This window comes from Scardinius erythrophthalmus (assembly GCF_964197995.2).
Source record: "Scardinius erythrophthalmus genome assembly, contig: HAP1_SCAFFOLD_316, whole genome shotgun sequence".
Lineage (NCBI taxonomy): Eukaryota > Metazoa > Chordata > Actinopteri > Cypriniformes > Leuciscidae > Scardinius > Scardinius erythrophthalmus.
The window spans coordinates 6050-33870 of record NW_028296295.1 but is presented as its reverse complement, the minus strand read 5'-3'; the positions used below and the strand labels follow the sequence as shown (position 1 = coordinate 33870).

Genomic DNA, 27821 nt, shown 5'->3' with positions numbered 1-27821 from the left:
TTTGGACAAAGGGAACATTTTTTTTAATTTGAGCAAAAGTCATTTGCGGGTCAAAAAGACCCCGCGGACCATCAGAGGGTTAAACATTAACCAGATGTAGCCTACTAAAATGAACTAGAATAGATCGAGATAAATAGGTCACTCTTATAGAAAACTCGGGCTATTGGGCCTGCATGTGGTTAAGCACCTATAATTTAATACCTACTATTACGTCTTCATACACTAGATGTCGCTGTGAGCCACTAGATTCAGTATCAGCGCTGATTCTTGCAGCTCTCGCCGGGTGCAGTGGCGCGCGCCTGTAATCCAAGATACTGGGAGGCTGAGGTTGAGGATCGCCTGAGCTCAGGGGTTCTGGGCTGCAGTGGACTATGTCGATCGGGTGTCCGCACTAAGTTCGGTATCGATATGGTGATCCTGGGGGAGCCCGGGATCACCAGGTCGTCTAAGGAGGGGTGAACCGGCCCAGGTCGGAGACGGAGCAGGTCAAAGTCCCCGTGCCGATCAGTAGTGGGATCGCGCCTGTGAATAGACACTGCAGTGCAGCCTGAGCGATACAGCGACACTCAGTCTTTTGTGTTTGTACTTGTTCATTGGATATATAAGTGAAAAAATAAATGTTTACAGATTAATAAATTGACTAGCCTATGAATTAAATGTATGAACGTGCATTCGTTTCCATTTTACTCGTTAAAGGGATAGTTCACCCAAAAATGAAAATTCTGTCATCATTAACTCACCCTCAAGTTGTTTCAACCCGGTATAAATTTCTTTCTTCTGTTGAACATAAAGGAAGATACTTTGAGGAATGTTGGTAACCAAACAGTTGTGGGGCACAGTTGACTAGTATTTCCCCCCCATACTATGGAAGTCAATGGTGCCCCTCAACTGTTTGGTTACAAACATTCTTCAAGATATATTCCTTTGTTCAACAGAACAAATCAATTTTTGCAGGTTTGGAACAACTTGAGGGTAAATGAATGATGACATAATTTTCGTTTTTGGGTGAACTATCCCTTTAACCCCACACATTAGCTTCTCTAACTTAAAAATGTGTAAACTTTTTTAATTGTTCGATCTTTATTGTAATGGCCATTGCTGTTTTGCACTACTGAATGTCGTATCAATTTGTTGGTTCTATATCGCCTCTCTCTGGAAGATATGTGAAATGTTTTTAAGTATTCATTGACTGCATTCCATGGCCGGATGGAGGCACTGTTTCACACTTTATTAATACCCTTCCCCAAAATTAGGCCAATCTGACTTTTCTTAAGAACAGTGCTCAAAAGTATAAGAGCAGTCTTGTAGACTCAGATGGATAATAAATAAAGCTTTACAAAATGCTTTGTACAAAACATGTCTCTTGACATGGGCAGGGCCAATATCTGCACACCAAATCACTATTTGCAGATTTGGGGTAATATTCAGGTTTCATTGACCTTTTACATTAATAACTCTTTAAAGAAAAAGAGTAACTCTAAGACTAACCCTAACCCTAATCCTATCCTATCCTGGATACAATTGAATTTAAAGTTAGTTTAAAAAACAACCCTGAAAAAACAAAGACTTGCCTAATCTGACTGTTTCTGGGCCAAAATTCATAGCATGTCACAATTTAGATATTTATGTCATACATATTTATTATTTATTTACATATTTATATAGCCTACTTTTAGAGTTGTGGACCTTGATTTATGTGGTCATTTGGAACTGTTGTAGTATGGAAAACAGCTGTGTTGATGATTCATCAACAAGTCTCCTTTTTTGTTTCACAGAAAATTAAAAAAACTGTAAGTAAACAATGACATATAGCCTAGTGTAAAATCCAATAAAATTCTAAACAAACCACTGCGGCTTGGGCCATGGCGCGCCCTCTACAGATTTAAATTCATATTGCACAGATGGATCAAAGCCTTTTTCCCGTCCAGATGTGTTTAATTCTGTTCTTCCGTTCTGCTCAGTTCATCAGTGAAAATAGTGACAAGAAGTCCGATTCATTTCCGCGAATCGGTTCTTTTGAACAGTTCATTTAAAAGAAACGCTCAAAACGGATTAAGCTAAATTTGCGTCGTGACTTGGCACGTCGTGACTTGTAGTGAAGGTTATTAAGCTCATAAAGTCATTTAGAATTTATAAATATAATTTGCATTTACACTAAATATAAAATAATCTATCTATTGGTTTAAAATTTGTTTTGCCAGTTGTAATAATAGGCCTATTTTTTTATCGGTCAACATTTCTAAACATATTTATCAAAACATTTAATTATATATTTTAATAATGTAATACCATTTCTTTTTAAAAAAACATTTTGCTGAATCAGTCAAATCCATGATTTTTGTTGCGGTCACGGTTGTTTGGCGAATTTTCACATTCTAAATCAATTTATTTCAATTTCGCTTCAGGACAAAATATTTCCCCTCGCAGACTTTGCATTGGGTTCAAGTAGATATAGATATAGAAAGACTGTTCACTCCTATTACTTATGAATGGGAGAAAACACAACGCACTAAAAGAGCCAATCGCTGATTGGTAAAGTCACGCATTGCCTACAGCGTAGGTCCGCAGAAGTATGGACTCGTGCTTAAATCAGCCAGCACTGCATATGAGCGTTGGCTGGTCATTCCTGAAAAATAAGTTTTTATTAACGCGATTTGAGCATATGAAACAACACTTATTGGGCAGTTTATGTCAGATTTTGTTGCTGGTTTGAAATATGTTATTTAATTGTGAGTTCGGCAAGCAGTTTTGGAGATTTCAGAATTCCCCCATTCAGATCGATACGACTTGGTCTTGGATGCCCGAAATAGCTGACAGGAGTCGTTGCAAATATGGCCGCCGAGTGAACAGAATTTCCATGAAAGGGATTTTGGTTCAAGGTGAAAACAACAACTTGTTCTAACAACAAATTCGCCGCCTTGACCAATCCGATTCGTTAACGACTCGTTCATTTCGATCAGTGAACGAATCATTCAGACCGGTTTGGTGAGCCAATTTAACCAATTCCCTGAAAAGCTTCGGACATCTCTACCCGAAGAGGGGGCGGGGCACAGCGAGGACCATCTCCAACGGTTTGTATGTTGTTTTTCATGAGTTGTCGGGTGTCTCTGTCAGTCATACGGCTAGCCCTACCCCGCAATCCGACTCCAATAGCGAAGCCCGTGTCTCCGACTCTCCGAGCAAGCAAACTCCCAGTCCGTTTTAATTCGGTCTCCAGCGTATCGACATTATTCAGCATGCCCGAGCGGAGGCCCTTCGTGCGGTTGCCCACTGACGTCTACCCCGTCAACTACGGGCTGCGCCTCAAGCCCGACCTCATCGACTTCACCTTCGAGGGCAAACTGGAGGCAGTCGTGGAGGTAATGTTGAACCCGATTCCATGCAGCCCCTCTGCCCCCCTCTGGTCTGGGCCCCAATGTCATGCCATTTTAATGTTAAGACTAGTTTTTCACTTTGCATTTTTATAAGTGCTGATAGTGTTGTTGCTGCTAATCTAACGAGCTACCTGCTAGTGAACCAGACAGCGGCTTTACACACCACGTCTTTCATATTTACAAGTTCCAGCATGTTCGAATTGTATTATTTGTTACTAAATACTTAAACCTGGTGTCCTCTGAGGTCTGGCTCTCACAATAAAGAGAATGAAGCAGTTAGTTTGTTTGCCCTGCAAGCTAAAGCGCTAACTGGCGCTACACTGCTAACCACGTTAGCCTGCAGAGCTGCTGTCAAAAAGCACGTACATACACACATAAATGTCGTAATTTAACCTCCTTCCAGGTTATAGTTTTCACGTACATGGCCGAGACGGTGAATCAGTCCTGTCTACAAGCTCCTGAGTCACTCTGAGCCTGTCTGACAGTTTACATGATACTTTATAGCTTAGAATAATCACAGTGTAGCGCCCGAGGAAATGCTCAGGTGCAGGATGGACTTTGTGGCTGGGGATAAAATAAGTCTAAAACACACATAAATCTTCAAAATCGTTTATTTACGTCTTTCATAAATAGTTGGTCTGGTCTGATCAATCTCTCTCTCTCTCTCTCTCTATATATATATATGTATACATACATACATATATATATATATAAATATATATATAAATATATATATATATATATATATACACACACACACACACACATACACATACATACATACATACATATATCAGTGGATCTTTGTACAATCGCAGCCATTACTGCTGGGTAAATTACTGTGGTTGATCCTGTAAACAAATAGAAAAGACGGTAGAGGTAAATGCGGGCCAGATGTGATGAAATTGAGGTCCGGCCTATATCATTGCACTTTGCGTAAGATTGTTTGTGGTGCCTTTTTATAACTCAACAGCTTCACACGTTCAGTCATGTTGCATCCCACTCTCATGCAGCTGTGTAGTGAAAGTCGCCTTACAGTTGATCTTGTCTAGTTGCCAAAACTCATTGGAGCATGAGATTAACTACATCCCCCACAATGCCAAACACATTATGACTGTCATTGTGGACAGATATGGCTCACGTTGATAAACACCATTAAAACAGTGTACTGCTAGTGGCGGCCTTTTGTCACATGGCCAGTGCGCTCATTGCATCCAAGTCACATCCAGCTTCAACAAGCCACATGTGCCCTCTAAAGCTTTACCCTGGCAGCTTCAAGCCTCTAAACACAATGCGTGTCTTTATGTAGGATCCAATTCTCTGTAAATGAAGTGTGATAATAGTTAGGTTGAGGAATAATTAAAACAGACTCTGGGATGTATTGTGTCTCTTTGTCTGTAAAAGCTAGCTTATGGACATGAGAGCCTGAAAGCTATTGATCGTCCCGGGAAAGTTTCACTTCAGCATTATGCAATAAATGCAGTTTTAAACAGCCTATTGCAACATAAGAGGCCATGCAAACTGTTGGTCTTTTTATTCATAATCTGATTATATATGCGCACGTCAGAATTTCATAGCAGCAGGAGATGGCCCTTGAGCCTCAGAAAAGCCGTGAGGATTCAGGCGGTTCTTTTTCCATGTGCTCTGTATTTGCTTGTTCTGCTGGAGATTTCCTACAACAAAACGAGAAGCGTGAAATTGAATGCACTATGACATGAGCAAAGATAAAAACGAAGCAGAGGATCCCAACTCAGTTACTCACCGCTGTTTCCTTTTGAATGTTTTTTTGAAAGAAGTCTCACCAAGGCAGCTTTTGTTTGATCGAAAAAAAAAAAACAGTAATATTGTGAAATATTATTACAATTTTAAAATGTAGTTTATTACTGTAATGGAAAAGTGTCACGTGATCCTTCATAAGTCATTCTAATTATTATAATATGCTGATTTGGTGCACAAGAAGCATTTCTTATTATTATCATTGTTGAAAACAGTTTTGCTGCTTAATGTTTTTGTGGAAACTGATACATTCTTCAGGATTGATGAATAGAAAGTTCAAAAGAACAGCATTTATTTGAAATAGAAATATTTTGTCACATTATAAATGCCGCTTGATCAATTTAATGCATTCTCACTGATAAAAGTATTTGTAAAAAAAAAAAAAAAAAAATCTTACCACAAACTTCATCATTTTAAAATGTGAGGCTAATTTCTCTTTCTGCGTCAGAGAAAGACCCTGGCTTAGTATTTACTAAACCAGGAAGAATTTTCCTGCACTGATTGTCTGGATTGTATGTAAGTGACGTGAGATTGTTTAATTTTTTTTTTACTGTTATCTGATCCAGTATGAAACAAAGGAAGGTTCACAACGCTTGCAAAAGGCGATGAAGTGTTATTAGAAAAGAAACCACACACCAAGTACTGAAAACTGAGGATCATGAAACCACTGGACCCATATGAACATTAAAACCAAACTGTATGTCATTGTTCTTGACAGGTTACACAAGGGACAAACCAGATTGTGATGAACTGTGCAGATATAGACATAATTACTGCTTCTTTTGTGCCTGAAGGGGGGGAAGGTGAGTTCTACTCAACTGTAATCCACATTTAGTGATGTATTTGCTCGACTTTTGCCTGATTGCTTGTTCGACCTGCATTAAATGTTTTATAGTCTGTTTTATTTTTAGGATTAACTGTGCTCATTTTCTCCCCGTCCATTTAGAAATTAACGCTACAGGATTTAACTATCAGAACGAGGATGAGAAGGTTACCCTATGTTTCCCCAGCACTCTGCAAAATGGTAAAGAACTCATATTGTGGCCTGGAAGAAGCCTTCTGCTGTCATGTCAACAGTCTCTGTGTAATGAGTTGCTATAGTGGGTTTGACACATGAAAGCGGCTTCAAAGATGAATGGTCTTTCTTGCTCTGTCCTTCTGTTTTATGTGCCTTTTGTTTTGGTTTTTAATCATAGACTTCTTGTTTTTCAGGGTCAGGATCATTGAAAATAGACTTTGTTGGAGAGCTAAATGACAAAATGAAAGGCTTCTATAGGAGTAAATACACGGCTCCTTCGGGAGAAGTCCGCTTTGCTGCCGTCACACAGTTTGAGGTAAACTCATATCAGGATGCGCGGTTCATTCATCTGTTTGCTCGCTCACGTTCTCTGCCACTGTTTGCTTTATCATTTGTCATGTCCCTCTCTCACTCTCTCTGCTCAGTCATTCACTTTCCTCGAAGATCTTGACTGTGTCTCTCGATAAAGACAAATTCACAAAGTCATTCAGCATTCGCTTTTGTTCCAAGAGAAAAAACAAGCAATTTATTATATGGGAGCCTATAATGGAAGTAAAACTGAATAGTGGAGAACTTTTTTTCAGACCCCTTGTTACATAATGTATGTTTGGCCCATGATTTATGTCTGGTGTATTGTACCATTTTAATGTAGTTACTGGTTTTATTATGATGCTTGCATTATAAATCCATTAAAATAGTCATTATTTAAGTACTCATACTTGATAGATTTTAATGTGAGAGGGATATTTAACTGAAAGTTTAGCCTCTTAGCTTGAGCTTTGGTTGAAGTTAACTTAATCAGGGCTCAATGATAAGGATGTCCCGCTGGCTCTGGGCCAGTGTGAGAGAGTTGATGGAAAAGTAATTTGCCCTTTTGGTTGAGTGATGCGTTGCCACTGAAATATTTACATGCATTGATCTTGTGCATCCATTTTTATGCCTTGCCAAGATTAAGCATTTGGCTTTCGTTGATGTTTTCTAAACTGTTGTTTTACATTTTGCTGATTTGTCTGCAAGACAGTGTTATCTAGCTGACTAAGATAGAAGAGGTTTTGTCAAAATTGCACAAAAAAAGGCTTGTTATAGTCTTGTTAAACAAACCAATCAGTAATGTTCTGCATCGAATGCCATCGTTTTCCAGCAAAACTGTTTTATTTAGGGTTTTACATTACATGTGTAATATTTCAAGCTTATTGCAATTGAAGAAATTGAAAAAATAAAAAATACATTGCTAAAAAAAAAAAAAGTAGCATACTTTTATCACTTGGCAATTGAAAATATTGGCAGGGCAAGTCAAAATCAAAACTGCTGGATCGGAAGATCAGAATAGGGTGCTTTTGTGCATCTTCAGTCTTTGATGTCATGCAAATATCCCTGCTCGTGTTTGTATCACTGCAACCCATTCTAACCCTGAATCCTCTCTTCCTGTCTCGCTGTCTTCATCTCACTCAACGTCTCTCACCCGCTTCAGGCCACGGACGCACGTCGAGCATTCCCTTGCTGGGACGAACCAGCTATCAAAGCCACTTTTGACATCACCCTCATCGTCCCAAAGGAAAGAGTAGCCTTGTCGAATATGGTATGTGTCATTTTTCTTTTTTTAATCCTTCCCTCTGGAAACAAACGTCCCTAAATGGCTTTATTCACATTACTGTCAGACTTGTGTATTATCTAACCCAGGCCCAGAGGCATTGTGCCTACCCTTGCAAGTCATGACACTTGGCACACATTAAGCTTACTGCGGTAGTTGGTGTTACCAGTGTTGCACAATGTTTGGCCGTACACCGATTAGATTACTTGGCCACCAATGTCGTTTTACTTTTTTATAGAAAATTAAAAAAACATGTAGTTGATTTGGACATGGATGCTACATTTATAAACTGAAAGCGTCTGCTCTGCTTCTGCTGAGTTTATGAGGATAGTTCGACATGTGGTTCTGGGAGACTAGTTCCCATACTGAACACGCATATTTCAATCGTGTTTCACTTTCTGTGCAGAATGTTGTTGACCGAAAGCCATATCCAGAGGATCACAGTCTGGTGGAGGTGAAGTTTGCCACTACACCCATCATGTCCACCTACCTGGTAGCGTTTGTCATCGGCGAGTATGACTTTGTGGAGAGTACGTCGTCGGACGGTGTGACAGTCCGTGTGTACACCCCTGTCGGAAAAGCAGAGCAAGGGAAATTTGCACTGGAGGTATGAGAGCTGCTTCCTCAGTCTGTAAATTTTTCTTTTTCTTCTTTTTTTGCTATACAAATTCAAAAAGGTTTAGCTTTCTGTAGTCTGAATCCCCCAAATGAAATTAGATTTTTACAAACCTAGTAATATTTTTTTAAATCTAAATTTTTAATGTTTATTTTTTCCAAACATCTGATTAAAATAAAGAAAAAAATACTCTACTCTTTGAACGTTTGGAGTCAGTATGTTTTTTTTTTTTTGTTTTTTTTTTTTAAAAGAGGGAGAGAGAAATTATTACTTTTATTCAGACAGGACACAAAAATGATTGTAAAGAGTTTTACAAATAATTTCTGTTTCAAGCAAATGCTGTTGTTTCTTCTTATGATTATTTTATTTAATAATATTAACATTATTATTACTATCTATATGGTATACAGTGTCTTTTTTATCTACAACTGATAATAAAATTGTATAGTATTTGGTCTAAATAAAAAATAAATAGTTTTAAATGATGCAAGTGAATTTAAATATCTTAACATTATAATGCACAGTTTGACTAATTGATGTTCATTTATTTCATATATTATTTAATGCTATCTGTGGTTGTAATAATACTTAGGTTGAGAAAGTATTAACCTTTTTTTCTTTTTTTTTCCAGGTTGCTACAAAGACCCTTCCATTCTACAAAGATTATTTCAATGTTCCTTATCCGTTGCCTAAAATTGATCTTATTGCTATTGCTGATTTTGCTGCTGGTTTGTATCATTTACATTATAAATGAAACATCTGTCGCAATAGACTTTGTCTGTTACGTTTAACTTGTTTTAACTTTTGGATTTCTCTTGTCCTGTAGGTGCCATGGAAAACTGGGGCCTTGTTACTTACAGGTGATTTTAAGTTTTAAAAGAAATGAATAGCAAACCTGAGACTTCTTAAATCATCATGAAAACAGAACCTTGTGCCTTTTAAAAGCAGCTATTTAAGAGAGCTTCATTAATATTTCATATTTCTTGGTACTAGCATGTTAATCCCCAGCAAACCTCAACAATATGAGATGCATTGTGTTGTGTTTCGTTCTTATGCATTTTTTATTCGAAAATTTTGTGATTGTCCCCTTGCAGGGAGACAGCTCTGCTGATTGACCCAAAGAACTCGTGTGCGTCATCCCGGCAGTGGGTCGCCCTGGTAGTTGGCCATGAACTTGCACATCAGTGGTTTGGGAACCTGGTTACCATGGTGAGTGTGTTCAAATGTTCAATGTGGTAGGTTCATGCTACATATGTTTTTTGTAGGTCACAGTGGTATTTGAATATAACTGTGTTATCCAGGTTGCTGAGAATATGTCTCTTACTGCAGGAATGGTGGACTCATTTGTGGCTTAATGAAGGCTTTGCATCTTGGATCGAGTACCTTTGTGTAGATCACTGTTTCCCTGAGTACGACATCTGGACCCAGTTTGTATCTGCGGACTACACCAGGGCTCTGGACCTGGATGCGTTAGATAACAGCCACCCTATTGAGGTCTGCATGAGATGAGTGTGTCTCCCCCATAACCCCAAGCTCTCCCATTGTGTGTCTCTGGTGTTTGTTGCTTTTAAGTGTTTGTGTGGACAGCAGGAAGTTTTGATTTGCACTTTGTTTGTCAGTCTGTCTGTCTACTCAGCCATATCCCTTACAGCATTTAAATTCCAGACCCAGATTTAGCCTAATGAAATATTGATCTCCGAGTCATGTTTCAGTGGTTGGGTGTGTGTGTTTCTTTTGAATCGTAGGTTGATGTCGGACACCCTTCAGAAGTGGATGAAATATTCGATGCCATATCGTACAGCAAAGGGGCATCTGTCATTCGCATGCTGCATAACTACATTGGCGATGAGGTGAGAGTCACGCTTTTGGCCAGCTTCAGAGAGACACTCAGTGTAAATCTGTCAGACAGGTGGTCGATGTGACTCCCCAAGAGGATTTATGGAAAGACATGTTGCTTATCTCTCTATTGTGCTAGAGTCTAAGATCTTTAAGCATTTGTAATCTGTCTGATGACTTTTGGTAGTTGTTGCAACCATAGTTCCAGCCATCATTAACACTGACTGAATCTGCCATTGTGTTCACACTTGGCACACCGGGTTTGATTAAAATGTGTGAATGCTGTTAGTGCGGTTGATTTGAATAGATGGTTTGACTGAAATATGAGCGCAAATCTGAACAAAGACATCTAAACAAAACGAAAACAGGACGTGATGTCAGAAGATGCGACCCTAAAAAGAACAGAATGCTCAAGGATACCTGGTTCTTCTCGTCATTGGAAATATGTTTCCTGTTACAGTTTGATAAAAGCGTTGGAACCACCTTCTCCTTGCAGCAGATCTTCATTTGTATATGTAACAGAGGAATTCCTTCCACTGTTTTGACTCATTTACATATTTTATAAGCTCTTTGTGACTTCTCAGCTGGTAAAAATAGCATCATAGGTACGCACTAACAAACAAGCGCTTTAGCCCGGCACATAGCATTGTTTTGGTTGTCCCGTAAGTTCCGTAGCAAAATATACACCATAGAAGGTGTTTATGTTTTGTATCTTTAGGTTCAGTGTTAAAAATGACCAGGACTAAATTAATCATTTTAATTTTTATTCCGGACCTAAAGAACTAAGAGAGCCAAATTACAAGTTTGAACACCCTTAGATTCATTCACTTTTTTGCAGTTATCTTTAGAGCTTTGGTTTTGAATGATATTTAATTGAATGATTTTTTTTTTTTTCTAGGATTTTAGAAAGGGAATGAATGCTTACCTTTTGAAGTTTCAGCACAAAAATGCATCTACTGGTAAGTTAACTTGCCATAATATTTGTGAAAATTAAGCTTTAACTTTTATCTTGATGACTGAACAGCCTAATGACCAGTGTTAGGAATGTTACTTTAAAAAAGTAATTAGTTATAGATAGTCACTACTTGTTCCAAAAAGTAACTGAGTTAGTAACTGAATTACTCTATAATAAAAGTAACTCATTACCAGGGAAAGTAACTATTTGCGTTACTGTTAAAAAAAAAAGTTGCTATAGCTATGTCAAAGAATTTGGAAACACTTTGCAGTTTGAATGTCCTGTATAAACAAAATTACTGAGTATGTTTTTATGTTTTCACTGTTCGATCGCGTCCGTGCCTCACACACACGCACACACACACACACACACACACACATATACACACGCGCACGCACACAAATGTAAACACTTTGCGACTTTTCGATCGCGCCCGCGCCTCTCTCCCTCTCCCTCTCCCTCTCTCTCTCTCTCTCTCTCTCTCCCTCATAAACAAACACACACACACACACACAACACATTCCAGCATTCCAATCTTTACATCGCAGCCTGCTCCAAAGCCATGTTCAGAGCTAAGGCGGGGATACAGATAAAGAACTCGCGTATCTAACAGTAGTTCCGCATTACATTAATTAATTTGCACGCGAGTTTTATTTATTTTTATACCGTGTATTCTCCGTGTAAATGTAGGCTATGTACCGAACTGTGACGCCCGTACCGTTTCGGTTCAGTATGAATGTACCGTTCCACCCCAAGTTCTTGCCTTTGTTTGACCTCAATGAATTTGAAGTAGTATATCTCCACCTTGAAAATGCCAACTTTTCATCGGATTGCTCCTGACTCGCCATCTCTGCTGCTTCCTCTTTTTAGCTTGTGTGTGTGTGTGTGTGTGTGACGCGCCACATATGCTGGCATGTGTGTAAAAACACTGGCTCTGATTGGCTACCATGAAACACATAATCATAATCGCTTACCTCGTTATTAACCCACCTCCTCACTAGCTGTGCGAGCCAGGGGTGCGTTCGGATTACACAGTTTATCAGAGAATGTCTAATAGAGTTTATTCAATCAATGCATAGTAACGCACCGCATTTAGCGTCCAGTAATGTTAACGGCGTTGTAACGACAGGAAAAGTAATTAGTTAGATTACCCCGTTACTGAAAAAATAACGTTGTTACCTAACACCGTTCTTTTAAACGGCGTTATTCCAAACACTGCTAATGACCTTGTTAAACCTAAATCCTTTGTAGCAGATTTTAGGCCTGTTAAGATTATTACATATCACATATCCTGTTAACAATTATTTAAAATCCAAATTTAGTTCTAGAATTTTTAGAAAAAATGGGTCTTAAATATCTTATCTATTTTAAATTTTAATTATTCAAGCTGGGTTTTAACCCTGAAAACTGCCAAAGAAGCTGGGATTGTGGTTAAAAACAAAAAACAAAATCACAATTGTTTGATCTAATGCATATAACCAAGTCCCAACTTTACATTTTTTGTCTTTGGATATTCCATTACACTCAGATGCACATCACAATAGGGAAGAAAAGATCTGTCACTACTTCTGTTTCATAGCTACTTTACATATGAATAAATGACTTCTTAAAGGCGCTCTAGCAGTTAATAAACAGAACTGTGTGTGTCTTGCGGTTTGTCTATGTCGAGTCACACAAGTGGTGGTACGACCCGTACTAGTCTAAAATAGTCTGAATATAAACACTTATTATAGGTGTACCGTATAGTGATTCAGGATAAGACAAAAACACGGTTTGGAAAATGGATTCATGATGTGTACTCGCAAATTATATAAATTTAGTATTAAGTTACGGACTGCAGCTCTGTGTGTTTATAGGCTTAAACAGTATTTGGCATGAACTCAATTAAGTCGTAAATCACAGTTATTTGTGTGACAATTACTCATTAGCCACTCATTAGTTCATAATCATGGCAGTTCTAGCAGTTTTATCTTGAACTGTAGAAAGCTTGCAGTGTGTTATTGAGGGAGTTTCACTGCATAAAATTTGGATGATATTTCTAACATTTAGTTTGACTTTTGTCTGTACCTTATGATATTGTAAATGATACTTTATACATTTTAATACAGTATTACAAATGACATTTTTATAATATAAAATTAGCCATTAATTTTCACTTGTGCTCTGTGTATTGTAAATAGGAATAGATATCCATAAGGAAGTGATTAAGCATTGCCTCTAAGCCAGTGATCCGATCCAAACAACAGAAATTACAGCTGTAGTAATAACATGGTGTTACGTTGTAATTCTGACAAAGCATAGTATTTGGCGGGAGAGTTGTGGGCGTGTGAACTGGCACCAGTGTTGTTATTATGCTTTGTTAATTGTTGTGTAGTCAGAAATAAAAGGTGTGACGTTCTCTCTTTCTCTTTTTCTATACCAGAGGACTTATGGGAGTGTTTAGAGAAAGCAAGCGGGAAGCCTATTGCCGCAGTGATGAATTCCTGGACCAAACAAATGGGCTTCCCTATTATAGTAGTGGATCAAGAGCAGGTAACATTTACAGACCCATTCTCATCATTTTTGTTTTGTCATCATCCAGCTCAGAGGGATTGTTTTTCTTTCAAATTTCTCTGGATGTTCTTTCCCCTAAAGTTTTCAAATACAATTTAAATAACCCTCGGGGTATTGAGAAGTCTTGCTGAGATGGACTATGAGCTTCTCAGCGAGCATCTGGTAATAACAACTGTTGTCTTGGCAATACAAGATGTAATCAGAGCTGAAATAATTGCTTTTGATTTTTCTTTTTTTCTTTTTCTTTTTTCCTTTCCAGCATGGCAGTGACCGTGTGCTGAAAATGTCTCAGAAGAAGTTCTGTGCTAGTGGACCACGTAATGGTACGTGCCAAAAAAAGAGAGCAGTTAAACTAGGCACTGAACCCGCTGACTGTTTAACAATTTATTTATCTGTCTTTTTCTGACTCTGTTATACCCTAATTTCCGTGTGCTAGAAGAGGACTGCCCCAATTGGATGGTTCCCATAAGTATCTGCACCAGTGAGGACCCGAGCTGCACTAAGATAAAGGTTCTGTTGGACCAGCCTGAAACCACAGTTAACGTCACCAACGTTGCAACTGACCAGTGGGTCAAGGTCAGATTGCTGTGTTTTATGTATTTTTTTGAAAAGGCTATTTATACTTCAAATTGGGATGACTCAAAGATTGACAACCCATCTCATGAACATGTATAAAAAGTAGGGCTGTAACGATACGCGATATGAAATCGAAATCGCGACACTCGGATCCACGATCCTGTTTCGCGGTGTGAGAAGGCAAAATCGCGACACACCCCTTCCAACTCTCAGAGTAACGGCCGTTTCACACATACTCCGTAAGCGGTGCATATTTTTTCCGTAGCCTACCCAGGTCACACACTGCACGCGGTTGCCGTCCGTCGACCCGTTCCAGTTGCCGTGCGTATACAGCAGTGCAGCGATCGTTTCCGCAACGAGTATTTCTTTTGTGCTGCACGCGCTGAATTAAAGTGACAGCGCATGGTTCGTGGTCAAAATGAAAACAGATTGACAATAAATGCGATTAATTAAATAAAATGTAGTAATCTCACCATAAATGTATTTAATTAAATACTACCTTTTTCACTTTAAGACTGGGGAAAAGCAAGAAAAAAACACAATTTACCTCAATTTGTAAGGTTTGATTGGTGTTTGCAGCACAGGCAGTAAGCCTCAGTTACCTCAGTGTGAAACAGTAGCCATTTAATTTAGCCTACTTTGTAAATGTAAGAGAACTTGATTGAATGAGAATTTTCAACATGCTCGAATCATCACCACAATGGAGTTTAGTTCTGTTTGTTTTTCAACAGTATTTTGTTACAAAGAAAACAGAAGTGTTATAGCTTTGGCTATTTATTTATTTTATATATGGCTATTTATATTGTTAATAATTTGCATAGTTAATCTTGTTCTTTGGTGTTCAGTTTGTATATGTTTTACAAATGTTATTTAATAAAAAATATTGTTTTAATAAAAATCATTCTTTTTTTTCTCCCCCCCCCCAAAAAAAAATCGTGATACGAACCGAATCGTGGGTCAAAAATCGTGATACGAACCGAATCGTGGGTTTGGTGTATCGTTACAGCCCTAATAAAAAGAAGTCATATTATGGAAAAAACTAAAACAGTTGCTTAATTTTGGGGGTCAGAGAGGTTGAAAACGGTCATATAAAACTAAATTCAAGGTTCCTATGCAGTTTGGATAAGTATGGAATTAGATTTAAGTCATTTCCAGGTAGGGGTGGGCCATTATACCGGTAGACACGATTAACTGGTAGATATTTGTCAACTGGAATAGGATTTTGGACTATCATCTCTGTCACGGTTATGCTCATGTAATGTTGCTGTGCTCGCTTTTCGCTTGCATGCGTTTTTTAGCATTATGGTTTAAAAACAGAGGATTTTAAACCATTGAATTGCAATTAACAACTGAACTGAGTGCTTTTTGCCGCCTAATTGGGAACCACCTGAACGGTTAAATACACATACCTATGTGTCAGAGTATTGCAATTTAACATAGTAATTTATGTCTTAAGTGAACGTAATCAGTTGAGAAAGAAAACACATGAGTATATTGGATCCATGCAGTCTGTCTTAAAGTGACAGCATCCAAATTTACCTGCTGTCATTATTAATATTAAATAATAATAAAAAAGAGATAGAATCTCTCACTTCTCTTGGCTGAATCACTTTTGGAACTTTAATAAGAATGTATATTTAATTTACACAGTAAAGACAATGCATTGTTTTATTATGCATTTGATTACTTCATACATTTTATGTAGTATTTCTAGTGCTTGACATTTTTCAGGTATTTCTATTTAATTTGTGTCTTTGTTCTATTGTAGTTTTTTTTCTTTGCTCTTTATCAGTTTACAAGCTAAGCTTGATAGTTGTTTTAGGCTAGTATTGGTTTTTTAAATGAGATTGAAATTGAACAAAACTGAAAGTATTATGACATTTCAAAGGTATCAAACATTTTGATATCATAGCCTAACCTTATTCAAAGCAAAAATAACTATCATAATATATATATATATATATATATATATATATATATATATATATATATATATATATATATATATATATATAATATTCAGTAATGAATATGCAGTGTGTTTTTCACATTTGATTGATTACTGTAGTTTTTGTTGTAGCATCAAAATTGGAATAAAGAATTGATATTTCACTGGTGTCTAAACATTTGTACCACTGACCCAATCCTCAGCACTGAGCCCTGCTGGAGCTGCTCTAAATATGTGCTGTACTGTTAAATGAAAGATAAAATATGATAGAGCAATAGAATGAAGAGTGAAAGTAACAGAAGCTCATACAATGCATTTTAGCAGGCTTAATGAAACATGAAAATAACTGAAGGAGATATTTATTTGATGAACAAATTAAGCCAACTAATAATATGATTTAGATTCTTTTGGTTTCTCTACCAATACATTTAAAAATGACAAATGCAGTGAAAATACAGGTATCGGTTATACGTTATTGGTATCGGACTCATATCGTCCCTAATGCATCCCTAATATCGTTACTGTGAAATAAAATGACTCGTATCATGATTTTGGTCATATAGCCCACCCCTATTACCAGGTCTGGAAAAGTATGTAATCAGAAAACAGTCTGGAAACACAAATATTTTTCCACACACTATTTACCCTATTTAGGTTTCTAAAATATAAAAGTAAGAATTTCTAAATATAAATTTATCATATAAGCAGTGTGAATTCATGGCAAAATTTAGTGATCATTTAGTGATTCTTTACCATAAGCGAGTCTCTTTTGAACTTCACTAAAGAATGTTTATGTGCCACTCAAACCAGAAACAGATAAAGGAGCAAACAATCATTTAATTCAGACTGTACTTTTTGCTGTTTGGTGGTTATGCAACATCAAACCACAATTACATCATCAAACCGATGTGTCAGAGGTGATATATGCAGGTTATAAAGCGTTTTAGGTTCTTCTCATCATTCAAGCGTATGCTATCACTTCGACAAAACCAATGATGGAAAAAAACGTATACTTATAAAAATATTTACAGATGATTGTACTATATACCAAATAATGCTGCATGAATCATTTGTTTAATATGGTCTGAAAAAAATGTGTAGGAACCCTGTAAACGACAGCATGTATGCAATCTATATGTCCAAACTGTGTGTGTTTTCTTCCATGTGCAGATTAATCCAGGTACCGTAGGATTCTACAGGATCCAGTACAGCTCAGCAATGCTGGAGAGTCTTCTGCCTGGTATCCGAGACCTCACACTGCTGCCTGTGGACCGCCTGGGTCTGCAAAACGACCTCTTCTCTCTGGTGAGACGCCACACATGAGCCTAAATCATTGGTTTGCAAGAGTAGAGGCTCAGGTCTCCACCTTGAGTCAGTTCTCAAGTATTTATGATGAAGACTTGAGTGAAGAGTCAAGTTACACAGTCTTATGGAAGTCAGGTTCTTTCAAGCCTCCAGGTCTGACTAACTAATACATTATAAATTATGAATCAAATCGTGTGAGTTTGTAACTTAAACTCCAAAAAAAGACTTACAAGACTGCTGAGAAATGTTAAGTTGAATTTTTTCTAGAACTATAAAAATTTATAGGAAGTGGTTATCAGATACTGTACCGTGCAAGTATTTTTAATTTCCATTGGCCCGTTTCGGTTGATTTGTATAATAATGATCTATTTATACAGGACCAAAAATCCAATTAAATGTATCACATTAAATTTGTAAAAATATAACTAATTAGTGTATTATGTGCTTGTCTTAGTGCTTCATTGATTTAGTATTGGTGTTTCACTGAGCTCTTTTATAGGCTACAGTTCTTTTTTTCAGCGTCGCTATCATTGTGTTGAGTGTTACTGAAAGGTTTCTTGAGAAAAGCAATTTCAACAATATCATTATTCATTTCTGTCTCTCCTCTCCGTCTGTTACCACCTTCTGTTTTTTAATAGTGTTGTGCTGTCTCTCTCTCTGTCATGCCCTCAGGCTCGAGCAGGTATGATCAGTACTGTGGAGGTGTTGAAGGTGATGGAAGCATTTGTGAATGAGCCAAACTACACGGTGTGGAGTGACCTGAGCTGTAATCTGGGTGTTCTGTCCTCTCTGCTCTCACACACTGACTTCCACGAGGACATCCAGGAGTTCATCCGAGATCTCTTCACCCCTATCGGCATGAAGCTGGGATGGGACAGCAGAGCCGGAGAAGGTGAGAGCCAGAACTCAAAATTCATACAGGGATAGTTCACCCAAAAATCCAAACAGTCATAATTTACTCACTGTCATTCCAACCCTTTTTGATTTACTTTCTTCTGTGGAACATATAAAGATGATCATTTGAAGCTTTTGAGCCCATTAACTTTGATTGAATGAAAAAAAAAAAACTTTGTTTTGGCCACCTGCCAATTTGCTAAATGCTGTATGGGAGTTGATATATAAATGTGGGTGAGCAATGAGCATATGTTAATGTTCTCATAGTTAGGATGTAACAACCATGGCAGTATCACAAACCTTTTTTTTTTTTTTTACTTTTAATAAAAGGTCAGGGTTAGGATTGTCACAATACCATATTTCCTGTAGTCAATAACAGTATCAGTAAAATTGCATTTTTCATATTCAATACCAATTTTTATACTAATGCAAAAAACAAATATGTTATTGATTAGACTCATTTATTAAGTTAAGTTCATGTAAATATCTTTAGAAATGCATATATTAATATCAGTTAAATTACATTTATATATAAATGTTTAAAATGTCATGTAGCCTTCAAGTATTTCTTTTTTGTTTTAAATGTATAAATATTAGTGCTGTCAATTGATACAAAGATTATACTATTTTCTGTAATTAATCGTATCTAACATTAAAATTTCTAATATATTTTTATATTTGTAATGCTTATTTTCACATTAGCTAGATTTACATGGATACCTTTTGTTTCAATCGAAATGAATTCGAATTTAGTGTTTTAATGAACGCTTAATAAAGTGTTAATGTTTGCCAAGCTTCATGCGCACACTGCACGAATATACAGAGTTTCTCGCGGTTTGCGCAACAAGTGTGGTTATCTGTGGATGATAGTCTGAAACAAGAACTGTTGGGATGTTGTCCTGTTCCACATCACAGACGATGAGTGGAAGGGAATTTTAAAATGACACGACAGTCATTTATGACACTTTATTTAACAACAACAGCTCATTACACACGTCAATACGCTATTTCTACGTCATTGCTTTCCAGTTTCGGTTTTCAATCTGATCAAGTGTTTACATGTCCTATCAAACGGATTAGAAAAGGTTTAAACCACCCCTTACAATCCGAATGAAATTTAAATTGGATTGGATTTAGGGTCCAAATTAATGTAGAATCACCAAAAAGATTAGATATTTTAAATATTAGTTTAATGGCTTGTTTTTACTAAGTATTATAAAGGTCAGTATCACCAATAACAATACTGCTGCTACTGTCTCTATTAAATGGATTTTTTCCTCAATTTCTTGGGACGAGTTTATTTTGCACATTTATTTTTCACAATAAGTAAGAAAATTACTAGTTAAAACATTTAGTAATATATTTATGTGTGAATTGATCCTCTCGATACAACTTCTGTATCACAAGTATTTGCACTTGCGCAATGGTTAGATGTTCGTCTAGAATCGGGACTGTTTCTCACACAAACATTTGTTTGCGTAGTACATTAATCCCTTTTTACCGTGAAATATCTTATTTTATTCTAGCTCAATGCTTTTTGGTTGATTAGTTGTCATTCATTTGTCATGAGACATTCAAATGAAGTGCTCTTTCGTTTGTTGCCCCTCTCCCCTGTCTCTTGTTCAGGGCATTTGGACGCCCTGCTGCGAGGTCTAGTGCTGGGGAAGCTGGGTAAAGCGGGGCATAAGGCCACTCTGGAGGAGGCCCGGCGGAGATTCAAAGAACATGTGGAGGGTAAACAGATTCTGTCTGCAGACCTCAGGAGTCCAGTGAGTCCTCTAGCATAACACAGACACATTTGCATCATGGTGCACTTAGCATGTATTGTCGTGGAGAAAGATGCCAAAGCTTAGACTCTATTGGTGGAGACAAAAAAGCTGAGATACTTGGGTACCTTCCAACTCTTTTTAATGAGCTCATCCACAGTTTTTATCAAATCTTCTAGCTACTCCCTAATAGTGGCATGGTCTGTTTTGAAACATTTCTCAAGTGTTGAAGGCCAAAGAAGAGATTACTATATTATGCTGGTGCAAGTTTAGCTAAGGTGAGACCTACAGTGTCATTGTGCAGTCAGTAGGGGCTTTTGCACTGATAAGTTCTAGGAACTAGCCACAGGGTGGTTCCCCGAGAACGAATGGTTCCCCTAGAAACATTTTCCTGTTTACGTTCGCACAGCCAGTAGGAACTCTGAAGTGATGTAAGCCAGGCTTGTTGTTGTGACTTTTATTTTGACGACGCGGTGGACCTTTATTTTGATGAGCCTGAGCTCATAGTGCTCGCATTCTCCGTGTTCGATTAGTTTATGATCTGTCCAACACGTTTTTAGATAGAACTGTTATACAAAGAAAGTAGACCGTAAATGAAAAGGTATTAGCGTATGCCGTGTGGTTGATGTCCAATGTTGCTAGATGAGCAGAAATATACAGTAGTCAACATTTGAAGTGGATCAAAACCTTTCATTGAAGTTATACATGAATTTTGAACAATACCCGTTCTTGTCTTGGGACAACTTTGATGAAATTTTTGGATCCACTTCAAATGTTGACTACTGTATAATGTTTCTCTTGGTCCCCTCAAAGATGCGTTGGATTTTCTCCTCAGCGTAAAGGTTAAGAGGTCCATCTATCACTGTTTTCCATGTTCATAGAGTTAGTATGTGGAGTAAATAAATAGGACATAATCTGTGTGTTTACACAGCTTTTTAAAAAATGGCAGGTGCTGGTCTTTCGCGTGCGTTCGGTCAATCAGTGTACACTTACGTCACTGGTAGTACCTATAGTGCTGGTTTAGATCCTATTCTGATGTAGGAGCTAAATTAGTTCCTCCAAAAGGAGTTCCTAGAACTAAAATCGTTCCTGGGGTGCGAACAGGCCAAAAACCGGGTACTTTCGCCAATAGTTCTAGTAACTATGAAAAGTTTCCTCTGGTGCGAAAGCCCCTTTTGTAACCCCTAGCTTGAAGGCCAAAAGAAGAGCTTACTATCGTTATGAAGGTGCAAATTTATGGCAAGTTCAGCTAAAGGGAGATGTGTACAATGTAAATCACTGAAGCCTGAAATGACAGAATGTCGTTAATTTATTCTGCAAATAAATATGAAATGTCAAAAATGTATTTTTTAATTTATTTTTTAAATGGTGGTCCTGTATTGTTTTTATTAGTTCTGTATCAACTAGGGATGTGATGATGACAAAATGTTTCCACCGGTTGAAAGGCGCGTGACAACCACCTCGCTTTTAAATCGCTTATGAATGCCTATGCAGCCGTGCGCTTTTTACCTTCGCTTTCGAATTAGCAGCGATTCTGGGAGGAAATTGCTTGAATGGTGGGTTCATTTTCATTCTTAAAGGTCCCGTTCTTCGTGATACCATGTTTCAAACTTTAGTTAGTGTGTAATGTTGTTGTTAGAGTATAAATAATATCTGTAAAATTATAAAGCTCAAAGTTCAATGCCAAGCGAGATATTTTATTTAACAGAAATTGACTACATCGAACGGCCCGTTTGGACTACATCCCTCTACTTCCTTCTTTAATGACGTCATTAAAACCGTTTTTTGACTAACCTCCGCCCACAGGAATGCTCCCTCAACTCTACCGAAATTCGTTTATGTACTTGCGCACTTCTTATAACTTACTGTTTACTCAGCTCTTACGGTGATTTTCTGAAGTAAAACTGACGCTTCATCTTTTGTGTGATGTACAATAAACTTTATTAAACTCATCAGTATGTTTAATCATCATTCAGACAGCAGACTTGTAGGCTATTAATAAATAATGGATACATACAAGCAGATGACAAATACGTTATAATAACCGTAATTAAACTACTAAACTATACCTGTTTCATCTCTATACAGCACTCTGACTCTGTAGGCATTATTGTCCGACTCGAAATGAACACTGTTACTGAGAGTTTCTGATATTATCATCATTCCGTGAGATGAAATTGTCCTGAGAGACTGAGCGCGAGCTCATGAAGCTCCGCCCCCTGTGTCGTCCAGCAGCAGCTTATTTGCATTTAAAGGGCACACACTAAAACAGCGTGTTTTTCTGAGCCCCAAAAATGACAATTTAAACATGCTGTAAAAAATGATCTGTTGGGTATTTTGAGCTGAAACTTCACATACACACTCTGGGGACATCAGAGACTTATTTTACATCTTGTGAAAAGGGGCATAATACGGGACCTTTAATGAAAAACACAACAACAAAACAGTTCAATGACCAACTCGCTTATATTACACGCAAAACTTTCATTGACAAAACGAATAAGCACAGCAGCCTCATTTTAAATGTAAAGGGTTACCTCTGAATGCTGCCGCCTTCATCAGGCAAAGTTTACAGATTGCCTCAATGTTTGTAGGTTCCCTATTAGCATTGGGTTTAACTCCAAAATATTGCCAAATTGGCGCTTTTACATTTAGTTTTGAAACCAAATCTTCCGCCATCGTCTTGTCAGTCAGCTTGCCTCACTCTCGTCACATGATAAATTAAATCTGACTCATGCTGCTGATCTGTGCTGTGACTCTCGTCTCGTTCTCGTTCTCATTGTAGTGTCTGTTCTTTGACTGAACTAAATGATTTTTATTACGGCAAGTGATGTAATCGGTGTGTGGCTGAACGCCATGTAACACCGGTAATACTGACCATCGCAGCAAGCCTAGTTTCAACATGTCCCTGTAAACAAAGGTGTTTTTTTTTCTTCTTCAAATTTTTAGGTGTACCTGACAGTTCTGAAGCACGGAGACAGCACAACGCTTGACACCATGCTCAAGGTGACAATTTACACGCGTCTAAACATTGGTTACAGCGTTAAAGGTGCAAACAAAAAAAATGGCATCTTTCATTTTCTGTGTTCAGCTTCATAAGCAGGCAGATATGCAGGAGGAGAAGAACCGCATCGAGAGAGTGCTGGGAGCCATTCCCGCTCCTGACCTCATCCAGAGAGTGCTTAACTTTGCCCTGTCGGTACGTGAATACGCACACACTTACTGTAGAAAATAGGTCAGAGTGTGGAAAATTTTAAAGCACCAGAAATCGCTTTGCAAGAGCTTCTATAATATCATGATTATAGCTATTTTGTTATTTTATTTTAGCTGTTAAAAATAAGAACAAATAAGCAAATAATACAAACAAGAGGAAGAATATAAAAGAACAGATATACAGATTAAGTAAACTTTCAGGTACAGTAGGCTTATTTAGCATAAAAGAAATACTACATAAATTGAATAATCAAATGTTAAAGTAAACAATGCATAGACTTCTCTGTATGAATTAAATATAAACTGGTTATTACTAAAGATACAAAAGTTATAGTCAAGAGCAGTTAGTGATTTTCTCTTTTTTGTTGTTTGATTGACATTAATGACACAGGTTTACAAAGCTGCTGTCACTTTAAAGGGATACTCCACTTTAAAATGAAAATTCTGTCATCATATACTCATCCTCATGTTGTTTCAAACCTGTATGAATTTCTTTCTTCTGCTGAACAGATAGGAAGATATTTAGAAGAATGTCAGTAACCAGACAGTTTCTGGTACCATTGACTTCCATAGTATATTTTTTTCCTACTATGGAAGTCAATGGTACCAGAAACTGTCTGGTTACTGACATTCTTCTAAATATCTTCCTTTCTGTTCAGCAGAAGAAAGAAATTCATACAGGTTTGAAACAACATGTGGGTGAGTATATGATGACAGAATTTTCATTTTAAAGTGGAGTATCCCTTTAAGAATTAATATACTGATACACATCCAGTTTTTGCCCAACTGTTTGTTAATTTAAGACATAACTGACTGTGTTTGAGTATTTCACAAGATGTGCATTTTGACATAATTGTATGTTTATGTATCTTTAATATTGTTGTATTAATGTTTAAAGATTTAAACCATTTTCCACAGGAGATCAATAAATCACCATTTTCATCTCTCTCTCATCTTTGAATTAACATTCTCACAAGAAATCCAATCTGACATGCTCATTCTCTGAGCTCTAATCTGAATCTGGAGGAATTAAAAATCTCCAGTGACAGTGTGAACAGTGACACTGATTCTGGCTGTGGTATTTTTAGGAGGAGGTTCGTCCCCAGGACACTGTGTCTGTAATCGGGGGCGTAGCTGGAAGCAGCAAACAGGGGCGCAAAGCTGCATGGAAATTTGTTAAGGACAACTGGGAAGAACTTCATAACCGTTACCAGGGCGGCTTCCTCATATCAAGACTCATCAAGGTGAAACAAGTGCAGCACGCAAGTAGAGACGAAAGTACAGATAAAAAAAAGCAACACAGTAAAGTAAATTAAGATGAGAAATACTGTACCAAATCTAATTTGGTTATGTATAATCACTATGTATATATATATATATATATATATATATATGCAGTGTTGATGCGTTGTTTTTGATTCTTCACTGCAGCTGACAGTGGATGGGTTTGCAATAGATAAAATGGCTGCTGAAGTTAAGGTGAGCATCATGTGCTTTCTCATGTCACTTGCAAAGCCTTTTTTGCATTTTACAGACAATGTTGTCCAAAGTGAATGGAAAATTCTGTAATATACGATTTTCTAGCTATATTCTGGTCGGAAATTTTATTTCATTTGACTGGATTTTGCTTTTGGGAAGGCTTACTATGTAAGCAAATTGTTCAGTTGAATTGATTTTTATCAGTGAAGCCGGTTCACTAATCTGAAGGATTTATTACTAAATCAGATTGAATATGAATGAGTTATAAGCCCTTATACAGTTATCAAAAAATGTATAAACTCTGTACAGGAACACTTATCTTATTTATATCTTATTTAAATACATTATATTAACAGATAAGATATAAAAATGTATATACAATAACACAATAAAACTGTGTGAGTATCACTTAATGTACGAATGCCACCCAATTATATAACAAAATATGAAACAAAATGGTACTATTTATATAAAAAAAAAAAAACATTTTCATTTTCTGAATCGCACCAAACCTGTCAATGAAATGTCCTGGTCATATTTTGGCCTAAAAATAAAAGATTTTATAGAGAGCTGTTTTGAGTTTCACTTAAAAATGAATGAATGAATGAATGTCACCCCATTATAAAAGTTGGATTTATTTTCAAGAAATGTATGACAAGCTAACATATCAAACAAAACCCGTCACAGAAAGAAGTTTGTTTGGTTTCACATGATGCAATAGATTTCAATAGAAACAATAGGTATCCTGTTAAAGATGAAGATAACTTAACCATTGCAGATTGCTGTTCTTCACAGAAATGCTGGTTGTTTTTCTGTTTTCAGAGTTTCTTTGAAAGTCATCACGCACCAGCGGCCGAGCGCACGGTACAGCAGTGCTGCGAGAACATTCTCCTGAACGCCGCCTGGCTCAAGAGAGACGCAGATGACATCCACCACTATCTCCTGCAGCGGAAAGCGCCCCCTGTCTGACCTCCGAACTTTGACCCCTCCCTGACCTGCTCACTCACTCCAAAATGAGCATCATCTGGCTATCTTCAGCGAAAAACAGAAATGATTTCAAAACTGCAACTTCATCTTAAGAATTACCCAAGAGTCAATAAAGAGAAGTGAAACTAGGAAACAAGACCGTTATTCACGCTTGAGTGTGGCGTAGTTCCCCATTCTGCCAGTGGGAGGCGCAAGTGCACTCGAGCAGAGCTGTGACTGAAACGCAAGAGATTCTCCATGTTATTTTATGAGCTGGTAATGCATGTCAACACACCGTTCCTTCAGTATGGCACCCCTCTTAATGCAGTGGTATTATAACGCAATCATCTCTCTTTCCTTGCATTTACCGGTAAAAAAAAAAAAAAAAAACGAAAAAAGTCAAGCATGATGTTGATATGCTCATTTTTAAGTTTGTTTGTTTGTGTTTTCTTTTGTTCTGTACAAATGACGATCTCCTCCTTCAGTTTTATTAGTAATGGCTATATACGCATTTTACCCAGAATCCTCTGCGGCGTGACTGGGCAGAATGGAGGTTAAAGGTTGGGATGCACTGGTAACTGAACGGACTCTATGGTAACGGCTCTGAATCCCATCGTTAGAAACGGTTAGGACTGAAGACGCATAAGCATGGTACTGTGTGTATATTGTAAACTGCGAGCATTAGTTCTGAGACCTTCAATTAATCTGAAATGTGATTATATATACATACGTCTTTGCCCTTGTCTCCTGTACGTCACTGTCATCTGTTCTTCAGCACTTCCAGTGGTTTATACCTCCAGAAACTGCGAGAGAAATCGACACAATGGAAGAAAAATATCACAAAAAGTCAGAAATGTCATTAGCATCTGCCATGATAATGCAAAGCTGTTAGAGAAACATTTTATAAGATCTATTTAATGATTATTTTACTGTTGTTGAAATCAAAAAAAGCCCCCCCAAAAAAATCATGATTTAACCTGGTTTCTAACTTGGACAACCTTATTGTTCGATGGCATGGTACCCTTGTTGAACCCTGAACAGAATTTATTATCTGATGTGGCGCCCAATGTGGTTCATGATCATCAAAATCTGTCTCTAAATCTTTCCCTGAAATGTGCTTTTGTTTAAAAATACAATTGATGTTCATTAAAGAAGATGAGAAAAATTATGGGCACAACTGTATTGGAATGCTATATTGGATTTGTACATGTGAGGTATGACTCTTCATGCTCTTATGTGTTTGTGCATTTTGTAAACGATACACAAATGAACATGTATTCCTTAAATGTATATGCCATAGACATTCACACAGTTCAAATGAGTGTTTCAAAAACATATCACTTATGAATATAAATGTAAATAATGAGTTTAAATCATGTGCAGCAGGTTCAATGGGAGGAAAGACGAGGACTTTGATTTTATCAGGATTACAAATGCTAAGTTTTGGTCAATGAAGCACAGATTTTATGTTGGGCGCTTGTGTTCACTGTGCAACATGCAGACTGCGGTTTGCATATCTGAATGAATTTGGATAGTCTGATTTCAAACATCAATGATAGTGTCACAGAGTCACAAGATTTTCATTACATTATTGCCGAAGACAACAAAAACTATAGGCAATAAAGAAAATCACATCTGATGCAATAGAGGAGACTTTTGCAGTGGACTGCTTGCATTTATAAAAGTATTAAAAATTACAAGTGATTCATCTGTCCCAGCTTTAAAATTAGCTGGTAGCTATTAAAAGCAGTCATGAAAAAACTGGAAATAAGATTTGTTTATAAATGTCATGGGAAATAAAATCGTGTAAAATCATACATTTCTATAGTGAATATATGTTTTTTTAGATATGCTCAGAGATTAGATATTTTGCCGGCTGTAAAATGTTCTTTGAAAATGCATCTATATAAAATTATTCATAAAAAAAAAAAAAAAAAACTTCAAGCAATGACAAA

At 37.2% G+C, this 27821-nt stretch overlaps 1 protein-coding gene across 3 annotated transcripts; it reads left to right on the top strand.

The window, feature by feature from the left end:
* Window positions 1–3035: 3035 nt before the first annotated feature.
* Window positions 3036–27684, top strand: LOC308686489 (puromycin-sensitive aminopeptidase-like). 3 transcript variants are annotated; one of them, XM_081394915.1, is made up of 23 exons: window positions 3036–3359; window positions 5869–5953; window positions 6097–6174; window positions 6363–6484; window positions 7640–7747; window positions 8166–8366; window positions 9007–9103; window positions 9202–9235; window positions 9470–9584; window positions 9705–9869; window positions 10121–10225; window positions 11110–11170; window positions 13589–13698; window positions 13979–14042; window positions 14159–14295; window positions 17414–17548; window positions 18221–18440; window positions 20069–20211; window positions 23158–23214; window positions 23300–23407; window positions 24510–24665; window positions 24853–24900; window positions 25723–27684. In XM_081394915.1, the coding sequence occupies exons 1-23, from the start codon at window positions 3078–3080 to the stop codon at window positions 25867–25869; spliced, it is 2778 nt and encodes a 925-aa protein (XP_081251041.1). In that variant the 5' UTR covers window positions 3036–3077; the 3' UTR covers window positions 25870–27684. The 3 variants fall into 3 exon arrangements, with proteins under 3 accessions (XP_081251041.1, XP_081251040.1, XP_081251042.1); XM_081394914.1 differs by having other exon boundaries at window positions 14156–14295; XM_081394916.1 differs by lacking the exon at window positions 24853–24900 and having other exon boundaries at window positions 14156–14295; window positions 25723–27681.
* Window positions 27685–27821: the final 137 nt, after the last annotated feature.